Raw genomic sequence first — 15721 nt, forward strand, 5'->3', positions numbered from 1 at the left:
TATTAATTAAAATAGCTTCATTCTTTATAACAACTGCTATAAATTTGAATTTTCATAACAAAACTAACAAAATAACTAATTTAATATCTGTTTTACATGGAGTTTAACGAAAACTTTGATTTGGGGAGAAAAATTCGTTTCAATTTAAAACAAAACAAAACAAACAAACAAAAAAACATAAAAACAACAACAACAAAAAAAAAAACACCCCAAAAAAACCCACTGTCCTAACTAAGTAAGTCTGAAATGAAATGACCTTTCAACAAGGAGTCAGGAACAAACAGTCCAGCAGAGGGCTCTGTAAAAATGTTTATTTTTACTAATGTTTTGAATACAGGAACTAAATATGTGAAGAGGGGGCCTCAACTTTGCAGAAAACAACAGTTAGGGCCTGCCTGCCCACAGCCAAGGGGGAAGCCCACTCCAGAGTATCTTGGCATGGACTGTCCCCTCCTACTTAATGTCAGTGCCACTAAGCAGGAAACAGAAAAATCAGGGTGTGAAGACCTTACCAGCTACTAGCTAGCGTGCAAGGAAAGGGGACCAACCTGTGACCTGGGAGCCAGGATGCACAGGCAGGAGGCAGAGGCTCCTGATTCAGTTAAGGGCAGGAGGCTGAATGCCCAGGTCCAGGAAGAACGAAAAGGGGATTTTGGAGGTAGGCTTTTTTATCGAGTTAAAAAACAGGCACATTATCCAACCTCTCCCTGCGGCCCCAAGCTGCTGGCACAGCCCTTGACACTATCCCTCTCCCTACAAAACCAAAGGGAACAAGGAAGGAGGCAGAAGACAGTAGGTTCTGAGGATGGGAAATGTTTGGGTAGCCAGAGAGCACCTGTGAGCAAGCCAGCCAAGCACAGGAAGGACAGGTTTAAGCTGCTTGTCCCTTTGTGGGACAGGGAGAGCCAGGAGGTGTTGAGAGCACTCTAGCTCAAGCACAGAGCCTCATGTAGCATGGCAGAGGACAGGGGACTGCTTTGGCAGGAGGCAAAGGGAAGCAGACTAGGATATGAAAAGGTCCTGGCAAGTGCCACTTCAGCCAGCTCACTCCAGCTGCTTCAGAAAAGGCCCAGCCTGGCTCATCTCTGGGACAAAACCCAGGAAACCAAAGGGGGTTGGGGGTGAGGCTAGGCAAGGCTTGAGACAGTGAGCTGCTCTCATATTCCTTCTCAGAGGACCCTATTTGAGCCCTGTAATCACCAGGGTCTTGGGCCCAAGGCAAGCAGAGTGAATGCACTTCTTGGAGAACAGAGAGAAGTTGGGCCCACAGGTCAGTCCTGGGGCAGCATGCTGCTCCTTACTCCCTGAGGGCTTGGGGCCAGAGGCAGTCAAAGCTGCCACCTCCCTGTGCTGTTGCCAAAGGCAGGTTGGTAGGACTACAGGGTGAAAGAGGAGAGAGGGGGAATGAAAACCAAGGTAAAGAGAGAGCAACGGCCTTCGATGCAGGGGAGCTGGGTGGCACATCAGGAGGAGTTCTGGTTCTGGTAGATGGACGCTTTCTCCTTCAGCAGATCCAAACACAGGTGGCAACTCCAACTTCCTACAAAGAAGTAGAGGGTCAGAGTGGATCTTGCAAGAACTGTCTTCTACTCCTCAGACCTCACCCCAAGCAGGACAGGGAACGTTCTGCAGCAGCAACTTCATGGTTATCCTGAGCTGAGGGAACTGCTTGGTCTTCAAACCATGAAAACTGGAACTGGAGAGATGGTTCAGCAGGTAAAGAGAATCTGGTTCAGCTCCCAGCACCCACATGGTGGTTCACAACCATCCATAATCCATTTACAGGGGATCTGATGCCTCCTTCTCCTGTCCTCCAAGAGCACCAGGTACTCATGTGATACTCTAACATACATGTAGACAACAGACTCTTAACATATACTAAAAATACACACAAAACCCATTCTCCATGGAGATGGATACACTGAGTGTAAGGACAGACCCCAAACATGCCAGACCCTGTCTTGTTAAATCAGTGGCCCAGGGACTCACAGGATACTCTGGGCAGACACAAGTGTTTTGCTTTTTTTTTTGTAATTTATTATATTTATTTATTTGAGGGCACTGCCACAGCATGCATGTGAAAGGCAGCTGTGGGGGTCTCTTCTGTCTTTCCTCATGTGTTTTGAGGGTTAAACTCTTAAAACTCGGGTTGTCCAGACTTGGTTGCAAGTAAACTTTACCTACTGAACCATCTTGCCAGTCCAGTCACAGGTTTTTAAAATGCTCCCAACTTAAGACAAAAAAAAAAAAAAAAAAAAAGAGTCATTGCCTCAAGTAGAAAAGGGCTGGAGAGATGACTCAGCAGGTAAGAGCACTGGCTGCTCTTCCAGAGGTCCTGAGTTCAATTCCCAGCAACCACATGGTGGCTCACAACCATCTGTAATGGGATCTGATGCCCTCTCCTGGCGTTGTCTGAAGACAGCTACAGTGTACTCACATACATTAAATAAATAAATAAATCTTCAAAGGTAGAAAAAAGGTCATAAAAAGAGGATCCAGAGAAACTACTACATTTTCCTCCAAGACAGGGTTTCTCTGTTTAGTCCTGGCTGTCCTGAAACTCACTCTGTAGTCCAGGCTGGCCTTGAACTCAGAGATTTCATCTGCATCTGCCTCTCAAGTGTTCGGAATAAAGGCATGTACCACCATGCCTGGTTTGAGAAAGTCGGAAATCCCAACATCTCTGGTGTTTAAGCAGAAGTCAGAGGAAAGGAGTGAGCTTGTGTATCCTACCACTCATTACCCAAGTCTAATCGCACAGAAAACAGGAAATAACCAGGCACGGTGGTGCACACCTACAATTATAGTTCTTGGAGAGCAGAGATGAATCTCTTTTAAGTAATGAGACCTTGCCTAAAAAAACTAAACAACAACAACAAAAATAAAAATTAAAAAAAAGAAAAAGAAAATTGATAAACAGAAAATTGTTTTGTGCAATAAAAATAACTGGATAAAACACTATTGGTATTTATTACAGTTTGACCCACTTTTTTGAGAAGTAAAACTACTTATTTTTAGGGAGAAATATGACTACATCAAGCCCAACCCATCTGCTCGAGAGGTTGAGACAGGAGGACTGCAAGTTCAAGGGTTGGCTACCTGGCCTACCGAGCTAGCTCAGGCTACTTATGCAACGTAGTGAGACCCTATCTCAAAACAAACAAACAAACAAACAAACAAACAAACAAACAAGTGTGGGACCATAAGATGGCTCCAACCCTGATGACTCGATAATCTCCAGAACCCATGGTGAAAGTGGACTTGACTAGTTCTCAACTTTGCCCTCTGACCTCTACACAAGTGCTATGGATCAACTGCACAACACTCCTGGTAACAAAAAATTGAAGAGTTAGGGACAACAGAGATATAGCTCAGGGGTGGGGCATTTGGCCAGCATGTATAGGGTTCTGGATTCTACCTCTAGTACTACAAAAAGCAAAAGAAAAAAATGTAAAGCTTTTTGTAGCACTAGAGATAAAAAATATCTGTGCACATGTGCACGTCTGGTGTCTGCAGAGGCCAGAGGAGATTCTCTGGCACTGGAATTATAGACCATGGTGAATGGCCAATGGGTGCTAGAAACTGACCCAAGGCCTCTGGAGGGCCACTCCGTTTGTTTCTCTCTCTCTCTCTCTCTCTCTCTCTCTCTCTCTCTCTCTCTCTCCCTCCCTCCCTCCCTCCCTCCCTCTCTTTTAAAGATTTGTTTATTTATTTATTTATTATATACACTGTAGCTATCCTCAGACACACCAGAAGAGGGCATCAGATCCCATTACAGATGGTTGTGAGCCACCAAGTGGTTGCTGGGATTTGAACTCAGAACCTCTGGAAGAGCAGTCAGTGCTCTTAACCATGGAGCCACCTCTCCAGCCCCCCACTCAGTGCTCTTAACTGCCGAGCCCATTAAATTTTTTTTTAAGATTTATTAATTTTGGGGTTGGGGATTTAGCTCAGTGATAGAGCGCTTGCCTAGGAAGCGCAAGGCCCTGGGTTCGGTCCCCAGCTCCAGAAAAGAAAAAAAAAAAAGATTTATTAATTTTTATTTATATGAGTACACTATAGCTCCCCCCCCCCCCCCCCCCGCGGAGCTGGGGACCGAACCCAGGGCCTTGCGCTTCCTAGGCAAGCGCTCTACCACTGAGCTAAATTCCCAACCCCCACTGTAGCTATCTTCAGACACACCAGAAGGGGACATCAGATCCCATTACAGATGGTTGTGAGCCACCAAGTGTTGCTGAGAATTGAACTCAGGACCTCTGGAAGAGCAACTGGTGCTCTTAACCACTGAGCCATCTCTCCAGTACCTAAGTTTTTGTTTTAATTCGCAACATTTTGTTATGAAATCTATGCTGCTAGACATAAGAATGCTGAAACTACACAACTACACACAAATCTATAACAAGTCACAAATCTCAGTGTCAATGTTTTACTTGGGTGTGTGGAGCTGTCTGGGATAAATATTTTGAGCCACTTACCTTCAGGAGGCTCAGACATGGAAGGGGTGAGACAGTACATGTGGTAGCCACGGTCACAGTCATCACAGAAAAGCAGCTGGTCCTGCAGAAGGCAAGAAGAAAGAACAAAGGTGCAATGGTTTATGTACCTAAGTTATGACACTGATGCTACTTCCAAGAGGGACTAGAAGCAGCTAAGATCAGTGGTCAGTCTGTCCATCTGCATCCATTCAGAGTCTAACTGATCACAAAGTCTACTATTTCCCTATAATCTTTTCTCCACAAAGCTGCCAGTTACCTTTTGAAAAGACTGTATTACCTACCCCCTGCCCAATAAAAAGCCTCAGACAACATCCTCAAGGTCTAAGCATGGGGCAGATCTGTAGGTCCTTAATGTGCAGCAGATCCAGGACTCCTCACTGAGCTCAAAGGTCGGCCCAAGATCCTACAAACTAGGATCTGCCTCCCCGTCACAGGAAGGGTCTAGTGGGTAACAATGGCCTCACTACAGCCAGCTTGCCCACCATAAGGCCTCTGCACTAGCCATACTTTCTGGGACTGGATCCTTGTAATGTCCAAACTCCAATACCAACCTCACTTCCTCCAGAAGCAAACACAACTACAAACCTCTCTCAGCATCCAGTTACCTCTTGGCACATCACTAGTTTAATTTTCCTCAAGGTGTATCATACAAAACTCTGTTCCCCCAAGTATCGAAATTCTATCAAAGTATAAACTTCTCTGTTCTTTGTTTACCGACCCAAGAGCTAAGAACACTGTCTCGCCCAAGAAACAAGATTTTTTTTTTTAAACAAGTATAAAGTTCCCTGGGGAGAGTTAGGGAGGAACGGGTGCGCTCTGACAGAAAGCGGGCACGCACGTCGTTCTCTGAAGTGCCGCAGAGGTTGCAGCACTTGCACTCGATGCACTGCCAGCGGTAGGTCTTCACGGCTGCCATCATCACAGGGGTGAACTGCAGGCAGGACGGATGCCCTGTGGAGGAAGGGAGTCAGACAGTGGGCTGGAGACCAGAGCGTGAGTGGGTAAGGGAGGCTGCCTGACTATAAAAGCACTCAAGGAAGCAGGCCAGGAGGGTTGTGGGTACCGAGTACACCCTGCTTTTTGAGGATGGAGGTACCTGAGCGGCCACAGTCAGAACAGGACACCAGCTCCTCAGGCTGCCCTGTCTTCTTGTTGATTTTTGAGTCTCCCAGGCAGAAGTCACAGTAGTTGTTAGGCAGGGCCAACCCATCAGGTCCTTTCTTGGCTACAGAAAAAGAAAAAGACTCTGATGATGGTCAAGGGAGCTCTGGGTTACCCTACATTCTCTAGACGGAGGATTTTTATAAACAAGCTGGTTCCTCTCCTGATTGCCTGCCCCGACAGCTCAGCTTACATTTCTGCTCCTCAGACCTCTGGGACACAGGAGTGGGTGGTTGGGAGTCTTCTTTGTCCTCTCCTTCCTCTTCAGCCAGGTGGGAATGGGCATAGTGGTAACTGAGGCCAGGTCGGTTCTTGTAACGTTTTCCACAAACTGGGTGGGAAAAAGATTGCAGAGAAATATTAGGACACAAAGGTGCTACTTTCCCACTGTGACAAGTTATGAAGCTCCAAATGAGGCCCAAGGGAAACCTCTGCCCCAGTGTCCCTACTCTGGCACAAGCTTTAGTGACAGTCCCTTCCCTTTAGCCAAGAGCATCAAGCCCTGGGCCTCTTTAATTTCTGGGACTCTCTTCCCTCTCTAAAACACAGACCCATAGCTACCAACATTTTTCCATGCTGGCTTCTAGAAGGACTTAGCCTCTGCTGCATCAACTTGCCCAAGAAATAGTAACGTCTGGGAGCTCCAGGTCGGGAATGTTCTACAGTGTAGCCTTATGGCAAAAAGGGGGATGTGATGAGGAGAGACCAGGCTCTTTTTCTGCTATGTAGATGTGTCAGGCTCATGCCACCCTGTGCATGCCAATCTCAGCTGAACAGACAAAGGGCTGAGGGTGGGTCTCCTGGTGAGCACCTACTAACTGCCAGCCAGGATAATTTCCCGCAAAGAAACTGAAATATATTCCCACACTAGTGCCCTGCCCAGCCCCTGCCAACCAACAAGGAAAGATTACATGGCATTTTATCTTGAGCAATGACACCAAGAGGAGCAAGGAGGCCAGCAGGAAGGAATGGGAGGATGGGAGGAGGTGGTGGTGTTGATGGTGGAAATGTGAGCTGACTGCCTGTTGTCTGGTTTGGGGAACATCGGATGAATCTATCCATAATGGGTTTCTGTTAACACTAGGCCAAGTGGCCATAGGAGGCAGTCTGTGATGCAATGGTAAAGACAGCTGCTAGGACTGAGAATGGAGCACAACCCGGGTACCACAGCACTACCCTCATACCGTTGCAGATTCCAAAGCTAGTATCACAGGAAATGAGAAAGGTAGGAGGAACAAGGGAAGAGGGGAAAGGGATAGGAAAACCACAAGTCTGAAAAGTTGAGAGAGCTACCTCTCTGGGGCGCTTTCGAGGTATGCTTTTGTTTGAAACTATCTGAAAGACAGAAAGAAAAGTCGTGAGAAGAAGGCCTTGATACATTTGAGACAGGGCAGCAGCAGCAGGAAAACAGAGCAAGTGAGAGAGAACCCCAGCAGTGGCACTTCAGGCTGGAGGCACGGAAGTAGGGTAAGCCAAAGCAAAGGGAGAGAGGACAGACACTAACCCTCAGGGCTGGCCGGCCCCTGAGCCCTGCCCTGATGGGTCAGCAGATCTAGATGCTGCCCACTATGAGGCCAACACTGCCTGCTTTGAGTTCCCTCATTCTCCCACCCCAGGACCCACAGAAATCTCTCCCCAGAGCATGCAGGTCCCACCCACTATGAAGCGAAGGCCAGGTTGGCAGGCAGGACAAGAACCCAGGCTTGTTTTACCACTCAGTGCAAGAACATGACCTCCCCCCCCCCCCCCCCATATCCAGAGCAGGAGCTGGGTCTGAGGCAAGAACTACCCACCCCTAAGGTGGCACTCACTGTCACAGGCATAGGGCTTATCCCGGTCCTCCAGGATGGAAGCGTCCAGCTTCTTCCGGGCACTGCTCACACCCTTACTCTGCCAAGAAAACCAAAAAGATGATGCCCTCACTAACACTAAGCGGTCTTGGCCAGAAGAGCAAGGCAGAAAGCAAGAAATGTCATAAGATTGGCCTCCACAGACCAGCCTACTTCATTATTCCCTCCTCACCTTGGATTTCCCCTTTCCCCGACGCTTTGGAGTATCTTCTTCATAGTCCTCGTCATCAAGGTCGTCTAGGAAGTCATCGGGTTCAAGGATCCGCTGAGTGGAGCAGGAGATTGGAATGAGCAGAAGTCAAGCACATCCCAAAGCACCCTCACAAGATAGAATTAGCCCCCTGGAACTACCCAGAAGCCTCTCTGAGGCTTAATCCACAATCATTCTTCACCCTGCAATCCCATCACTGCTTCCCCAAATGCTTTCTTTTCCCTGTGCCTCTTCAAGTTGCTCCCCTAGCCTAGAATGTCTGTCCTCCATCTCTCAGGAGCCAAACACTGTTTCCATAAAGCTCTCCTGGCACCCCAGGCAGCCTCGTCCTGTTCTGCCTGCTCTGCTTCCAAAATGCATGTCCTACTTTAAATAAGGTTTTCTGCTTACTTGACCTTGGGAAGTTTTAACCGCTTTGATTCTGCCTCCCTGTCAATGAAATGGGAACCACAGGACCTACCTCATGAGGCTGCACAAGAGGAAGCATATGGGGAATACTTAGCAGCGTACCTGGCTCATCTGTAGCTCTTCTCATCTTTAAGCTTAGCATTAACTTCCCAGTTGACAGGTGGGAACCAAGTGTGCTTCACCTATGTCACAGCAGGTATCTAAGTCTCTAATAGTCAGTCTTGCCTTGTGTGAGAGAGAATGAGTGTGTGAGCCTGTGCTGGGAAGGAGTGTGGAAGGCTAGATGGAGCCAGGCTGGGGCTGGCAGAGCCCAGGACTGCAGGGCAGCCTCCGCCTCCATTTCGGCTATTTTTGTTTTTTGTGTTAGGGCTTACACATCAACAGGCATGTATTCTACCATGATCTGCTTCAGTTCTACTAATTGGACCAAAAATTGGCTCAGAGGTTAAGAGCACGGATTGCTCTTCCAGAGGTCCTGAGTTCAATTCCCAGCAGCACTTGGTGGCACACGATTAGTGGTCCAATTAGTAGACCCAAAAGAGGCTGATCCTTATTAAAGTCCTTTAGCCATAGATAGGAACGACATACCTTCCGTGCTCGACTGTTGGTAACAGGAAACTCGCCCAGGCTGTCATCATCAACTCGGGGATCTGGGGCACCCCGTTTCTCCAGGGGATCAGTACGCAGCAGAGCCTCTAAACTGCTGCCATCCTGGGAGATAAGGCCCTCTTTCTTCAGAGTCTGGTCCGTGTCTGCAACAAGTCAAGATGAAGCTAACTCAGAAGGGCTGAAGCTGAATCTACACCACGAGGGGCCAAGTCAAACCCAGCCACTTCTGTTCTCCAGGAACCGAGATGTATCTGTTCAGCCGGCACTGGAATAAGCTGCATTACCTGTTTTCACTAACAGTGGGCTCCCTGAAGGACAGAAGCAAAGTATGTGCAAGCTCAACAGAGCCTGGGGAGAGCCGGCAATCAGCAAGCCTCCCCTCATACAGACCATGGCCTTCCTGAGAAGGGAGCCCCTTACTTGGTTTATTTACTCTGGATTATTTTAGTCATGACATATAAGACATAATCATATATGTCTATATGGCGCATGAACACATGTGGCTACACATGTTGGGAGGACACTGGGGGCTCTGCCTTATTGCCTTGGAGTCTCTCACTGAATTAGATTGGTAGCTAGAAGCGCCAGCTCTGTACTCAGAGTTTTGGGATTACAGGAACATGTTGGCCTTGGCCACACTGAGCTTTGTATAAATGCTAGACTAGAATTTAGGTCCTTGTGTTCACACAAGCACTGGGACTTCTCTCCAACCCATATCATTTTGAGGGAATTTCATGGTTTTTGAGGCTCTCATGTAGTCCAGGCTGGTCTCAGACTCTCTATTAGTAGAGAATGACCCTGAATTTCTAATCCTCCTGCCCCAACCTCCTCAATGGTATTGTTATATAGGAATATACAACCATGTTCAGTTTATGCAAAGCAGGATATTAAACCCAGGGCCCAGTGTATGCTGGGTGACACTCTAGCAACTGAGCTACCCCAGCCTCTACCTGGCTTAATAGACGGGAAAGAAAGCCTGGGATCCTCAGGTGGGTGGGCTCGACGCTTTTTTCGCCAGCGTCGGGCAGGGTAGGAGTACAACTGTCCAGAGGCCAATCCTGTGGAAGGAAGGAAGGGAAGGAAGAACTATTAAGCCCTAATCCAGCCTAAAAACAACGGCAAACATCTTGTAGATGAGAACTTTATTGAGTTCTAGAGCAAGGGTACAGAACATGTGAGCCTGGGCCGGGTGGGGATACTTCATGGTAAAGAAAAACAGATGTCAGTTGAAGTACACAGCTGTTCTTAGTCCTCGGAAGATCATAGCTGCCTCAGAGGCTGAAAACAAAGGCCGGCTGCTACATCCCCCCTGGTTCTCATCTACCAGTGTGACAGTGGTGGAGCCTTCTACTACCTAAGGAGCCTAAGGAGCATCTCCTAGGGGATAGCAGATGCTTCCTCGTGCTCCTGTGCCACCGTTCCTGAAGTCTGCGACCTTACCTGGGCCCCGGTGCCGCTTTTCCATCCAGATGTAACAATTGCTCTGGGCTACTCCAGTCTGAGAGTCCAAGAAAGGCAGACGCACGCTACGCTCGGCACACAGGCGGGCATTATAATTGTGGCACTGTTCCATGGCATCTTTGTAGTACTGCTCCCCAAGGCTGCAGGACGGTAAAACATAGAGGGATGGGGTCAAATCATCCTTCTTCCCTGTCAACTGCTTCTCTCAAAGGCTCAGGGATCTAAGAGACTCTCTTTCTGTCATTTGCCTCCTATTCTGCCTCAAGGGACAAGAAGAACCTTCACTAAGCTATCACATGAGGAAAGATAAGTTACAGAGCCCCTGAATAATAATCATGGGACACACAAATTTATCATGTGTATAGTCAGACATAAACTTTTTAAATATTTGTTTGTTCTGAGACAAGGTCTCTTTCATTCTTCAGCCCAAGTGCTAAACTCATGAAAATCCTCCTGCCAAGTCAAACTTAAATCTTAATCCACATAGAGTGAAGAATGGTCAAGGAAACAGATGTGGTAGAAAGCTTGCTCAGCCCGCACAGGGCTCTGGATTCAATCTGTCACTACTGGGGGAGGAAGAGACAAGAAAGAAATGAATGGCTCATTCTGTGGTTCCCATATGTCCAGCTCAAGCTGGTTAATGCTACCTGTCTTAGCCTAAGCATCTGAGCTGCAGACATTACTGTAGATATTAACTTCCTGACAAATGGGGAAAACAACAAGATCTAGGACTCGTCACAAGATTTTTAGTGCACTATTAGCAGATTCACCCGTCAAAACGCTATTCAGTTCTAGAAAATGGTACATATGTCTAATAGTAAGACTAAGGTAGGTATATTACCCTAACTTCAAAGCCAGTTGAATCAGACAGCAAAACTCTGCCTCAAAATTCAAACTAGGCTGTATGGTGGCACACACCTGTGATCCTAGCACACGGGACGGGAGGTATAGGTGTTAAGTGATCCTCAGCTAGATATGTAGTTCAAGGACAGCCTCAACTACACAAGACTAAAAAACCAACCAACCAAAACAACAACAAAAAACCAATAAAACACAACAGAAATGCCTCAAGAAGCAGAGGCAGGTGGAATTCTGGGTTCGAGGCCTGTCTCATCTGGATAGAGTTCCAGGTCAACCAAACACTACAGAGAGACCCTGTCTCAAAAACCAAACAAAAACCAAACAAAAAAAAAAAAAAAAACAAAAAACAAAACAAAACAACAACAAAAAAAAAAAAAAAAAAAACAAAAAAACAAACCAACAAACCCAAAACACCTGTTCTCGAGGAGGACCTGTCCAGGTCTGGTTCCCAGAATCCATATATATAGTGGTTCACAGTTAGAAGGATCTAATTCCCTCTTCTGGTGTCTGTGGGGACCAGTCACACATGTGGCACACATACATACAGGCAAAACGCTCATACAAATAAGATAAAATTTAAAAGCTCTTCATGTACAAACAATCCAAAGGTAATTAGGGGAAAGAAGGCAGGCACAGTGCTGAGAAGTGCCATGGGGTAGGACCACTTTTACTAAGCACTACAACTAGTAATAGAAAATCTGTTACACCAAAGCCCACCTCAGGCTCTTCCCAACCGACACCAAGAATTGTCTGGTGTTGGAGGAGGCGATCTGAAATCTGAGGGGCTCTCTAAGTACTTTATAACAAGACAGCAAACTGGAGAGCGAGGGGTTTTGTGGTTCTAAGCATGTTCAACGACCCCACCTTGTTTTGGTTCAGTAAGTTTGTAAGGACTCATTTTTTTTTTTTTTTTTTTTTTTTTGGAGCTGGGGACCGAACCCAGGGCCTTGCGCTTGCTAGGCAAGTGCTCTACCACTGAGCTAAATCCCCAACCCCAAGGACTCATATTTTTAATCAATCAATCAGTCAATCAATCTTTTTGTTGTTCTGGGGCTCATATGCAGAACCTCCAAAGTGCTATATGTATTCTACCACTGAGCTATATCCCAGTCACATATTCAATCTTTTTTTTAAAACGATTTATTTATTTATTATATATAAGTACACTGTAGCTATCTTCAGACACACCAGAAGAGAGCTTTACAGATGGTTGTGAACCACATGTGATTGCTGGGATTTGAACTCAGGACCTCTGGAAGAGCAGTCAATGCTCTTAACCACTGAGACATCTCTCCAGCCCTCAATCTTTTTTTTTTAAAAATAGTGGTTCGTGTAGCTCATTCTCACCTCCAACCCCATATGCAGTCAATAGTGACCTTGAATTTCTGATCTTCCTGCCTCTACCTCCCCAAAAGGCATGCACTACCACATCCAGTTTTATGTGGTGCTCGCTAATCAAACCAGGATCTCTTGCATGCTAAGCAAGTATTCCACCAACTGAGCCACATTCCAACCCCCACCCCACAAAAAAAAAAAAAAAAAAAAAAAAAAAACATTGAGGGCAGAAGAGACTTCTTTCCCATAGTATCCCCAGGACCCATGAAGGTGTCATCTAGATCACATCAGGATGGATTTGGGAGTAAAAAGACTGATTTTGGTACAGGCACCACATGGACACAGTCATGTGGTTAATCTGTATGAACCTCCATTCCTCTCCTATAGATTGGGGCAGTTAGATTAGATGATCTCTGGCCTGCCAGGATTCTGATGGAGATAGTAGGGATAAGGAGGCATGAAAAGCAAGAGGGAGAAGGTCTCAGTCTCAGTGGCCAATACCTACAACTAAAGCTGTATGGACAAGCACTAACGTAGGATCTGATAGGGACTTTCACTGAGCAGTCACAGGAGACCACTGCATAGCTTAATAAAAACACACACACAGCAACACTACAAGTACAGCCTGAGTTGATTCAGTGAGCAGTAATAACTATAATTAAGGTATGAATGTGTTGGAGCGCACAGCACAGAAGAGAGCAGGCTCACATTTGCTCGCCTTTAGGAGGCAGCCTTGTCCTTACCACACAGGAAAAACCGATAAACAAGGCTGACTGCAGCAGCTCCTTTGTTTCTGCTGATGGAATTGATGCTGACACTGGAAGTCAAACGGAAGGAAGGACCAGCCCAGTGGGGCTGAAGACTGCAAAGTCAAAGCACAGAGGCTGAAGAAGGCCTGGAGGAATGACTGGAATGTCCAATCGGCTCCTGCAGGTCAGGTAAGATTCTAGAAGGTGAAGCAAGTGCTCTAGTAGGAGAAATGGCCAGAAGAAATTATGTACATGTATGTGTGCCCATGTGCGTGTGCGTGTGTGTGTGAAGAGAGCAGCAAAGGGGAGAATACATGAATTCAAGACTCTGTAGCAAAAAATTTCAAGCTTCTGTTATTCTACAGATAGCCTTATATAACTCATATAAAGTTTTAAAAACTAGTTGGTAGTCATGGTTATTTTTTAGACTAGTATTTACTCTATACTCTAAAGACTATGTCAACCATGATAATGTATTTGAGAAAAGCAGAAAATTAAGACAAAGTCTTCTCACAAGGCAAAAATCAAAGAAAAAGATGAACTAGTGGTCTTTCCCTCAATGAGTGATGTCAGCTGCCAGAAGACTTAAGCACACTATAATAAAAAAGAAAGTATCAGAAAGGCATCTTTCCAAAGTGAGAATGGTGTGAGAATCAAAGTCTTCTCTATAAAGGGAAAGTTCTGTGAGGTACGTGTTAGTGATGTCTAGTCTTCTGCACCTAGAAATGGGAAGAATCAACTCAGTACCTCGCTGACACTAGGAACCATTGACTGGTTAAAGAGGCAGGAACAGCACTGCTCTATTTAAATGGGAACCAACACTTAAAATACTACACCAATGGGTTGGCAACTCCATTCTCCGCAAGACCATCTTTCAATATGAAGAGCTCCATTAACATGTAATTCTGAAAACCTAGGCAACACGTTCTTCTAGAAAGTAAGATTTCCAGGGTAAAAGCTGTGGCTCCTCTTTTCACAGGAAACCTGTGGGGTAGGAGTGGGGGCACAGGACAACTCCCCTTCCACCAGGAATAGGGGAGGTCAACAAAGAAAGGCAGAGTAACAAAGACCTAACAGCTGAGTCTAGAAGGAGAACCATAAAAATGTTAAATTAACAGCTTCATTTCTAAATTAAGGGAAATGTCAGCCTAAAGAGGGCTGGGGAAGCCGGAGGGGGCAGATCATAAGGATAATAGTGTTGGGAGGAGGGGTGGTTGAAAGAGGCAGCAGGATGAAGCCAAAAGCAAGTAAAAAAAAAAAAAAAAAAAAAAAAAAAGCCACAAGAGAAGGCACTTAGCTTAATGGAGGTGGGAAAGCATTCTCGAAGAAAAGGGCTCCAAGCAGCGGGGGAGAAGCAACTTAACCTTAAAAAAAAAAGCCTCTTGGGACTATGGGGGCTCAGCCCACGACAAAGACAGATGAAGCTGCGAAAAGTCCTCCAGAATAGTTCCTAAACCATTACTTTGCCATCCAGAATCCAAAAGCTTTGACTGGACACCTGAACACTTCCATTTTTCTATTCTTACATCACGCCCAACATGGCCATTAAAGGAAGAAAAGGCCATTCTTAAGCCCAACGGGCATTTTTAACCCCGTTCCAAAACTCTCGATTCTTCTTCAAGAAGGAAGGAGGAGACTCATCAAAACCCCAAACACCTCTAACTCGGGGGAAGCGGCTAACAGGCCAGTCCCCGTTCCCAGTGTTTCCCAACAACCGTTAACTTCAGCTCTGCTCGAAATCTGACCCGCACAATGGCATCTAGGGTACAGAGAACGCCCACTTCGGGGCTCCTGCGGACCAGAAGGCCGTCTGGTTCCGGTCTAGTTGCCCACTCCCAGAAGTTCTTTCCCTTCTGTATCTGCTCTTGGAACAATTCTTCCCAAGAACAGTTTTAGTTTCGTGTACCCCGGATTTCCCGGTTAATGTCACCGGGCTGCTTAAATCTTAGGATCCCAGCAGGTACGGCGGAGCCTGTAGTCCCAGGGAGGGCGGTGGGCGGAGAGGGGACCCCGATCTCCCAGGGCCGCCGGCCTCAGCGCGACGGGACTGAGGGGCCAGGGACCGTGAGCCTCTCGTTCGCAGTCCGCAGCTCCGCTCGGGGCTCGGCCCGCGAGAAGGACGCTCGTCGGGGACTCTAGTGTGCCCCCCTCCCGGTCTCCACAAGTTTCCAAAAGAAGCCCAGCGCCTTCTCCAGAGTCTCCTGTTGCCCTCCCTACCAGCAGTCGCACAGCAAGGACTTCCCGGGCATGTCCTTCTCTCTGTCTTTTCTCTTCCCGCACTTCCCTCTCTACTCCCAGGCCCCATTACAAGATTTCCTGTACAGGAGAGATTTTTAAAAAGAAAAAGAAAAAAGAAGACCACTCACAGCTTCACTACATTCTCCACCACAGCCGCCATCTTCCCAGTTCCTCTCCCTCAGGCCGGGAGGCCCCGAAGCCCGCAACGCGCAGGCGCTAAGCCTTCTCAGGACACACGGTCCTCGATCCTCTGCGCAGGCGCAGCCCGAGGGTGCGCGCACGCACAGGCTCACGAGGGCGAGCGCTAAAAAAAAAAAAAAAAAACGACCCGACCTGGAGCCT

The 15721-nt window shown here is 46.9% G+C and overlaps 1 protein-coding gene across 3 annotated transcripts; it reads right to left on the reverse strand.

Annotated features, from left to right (window-relative positions):
- Positions 1 to 286: 286 nt before the first annotated feature.
- Dpf2 (double PHD fingers 2) lies at positions 287 to 15677 on the reverse strand. Of its 3 annotated transcripts, none has more exons than XM_006230850.4 (12): positions 15508 to 15677; positions 10176 to 10336; positions 9686 to 9793; positions 8715 to 8878; positions 7680 to 7772; positions 7469 to 7547; positions 6951 to 6992; positions 5851 to 5988; positions 5593 to 5721; positions 5335 to 5447; positions 4476 to 4557; positions 295 to 1540 (listed from the first exon to the last, which is right to left on the reverse strand). In XM_006230850.4, exons 1-12 carry the CDS (start codon positions 15537 to 15539, stop codon positions 1464 to 1466), a joined length of 1218 nt encoding a protein of 405 aa, XP_006230912.1. In that variant the 5' UTR covers positions 15540 to 15677; the 3' UTR covers positions 295 to 1463. The 3 variants fall into 3 exon arrangements, with proteins under 3 accessions (NP_001101986.1, XP_006230912.1, XP_038939870.1); XM_039083942.2 differs by lacking the exon at positions 15508 to 15677 and adding an exon at positions 15048 to 15199; NM_001108516.1 differs by lacking the exon at positions 6951 to 6992 and having other exon boundaries at positions 287 to 1540; positions 15508 to 15590.
- Positions 15678 to 15721: the final 44 nt, after the last annotated feature.

The sequence above is a fragment of the Rattus norvegicus genome, chromosome 1, assembly GCF_036323735.1.
Source record: "Rattus norvegicus strain BN/NHsdMcwi chromosome 1, GRCr8, whole genome shotgun sequence".
NCBI lineage: Eukaryota > Metazoa > Chordata > Mammalia > Rodentia > Muridae > Rattus > Rattus norvegicus.

Excerpts from the sequence above, each read along its gene's own strand:
- Dpf2 (XM_006230850.4), bottom strand. The coding sequence starts at position 15,539 with ATGGCGGCTGTGGTGGAGAATGTAGTGAAGCT. Across the intron at positions 10,337-15,507 it reads GTGGAGAATGTAGTGAAGCT|CCTTGGGGAGCAGTACTACA; the intron begins GTGAGTGGTCTT and ends ACCGTCCTGCAG. Across the intron at positions 5,722-5,850 it reads GAGGTCTGAGGAGCAGAAAT|CCAAGAAAGGACCTGATGGG; the intron begins GTAAGCTGAGCT and ends CTTTTTCTGTAG.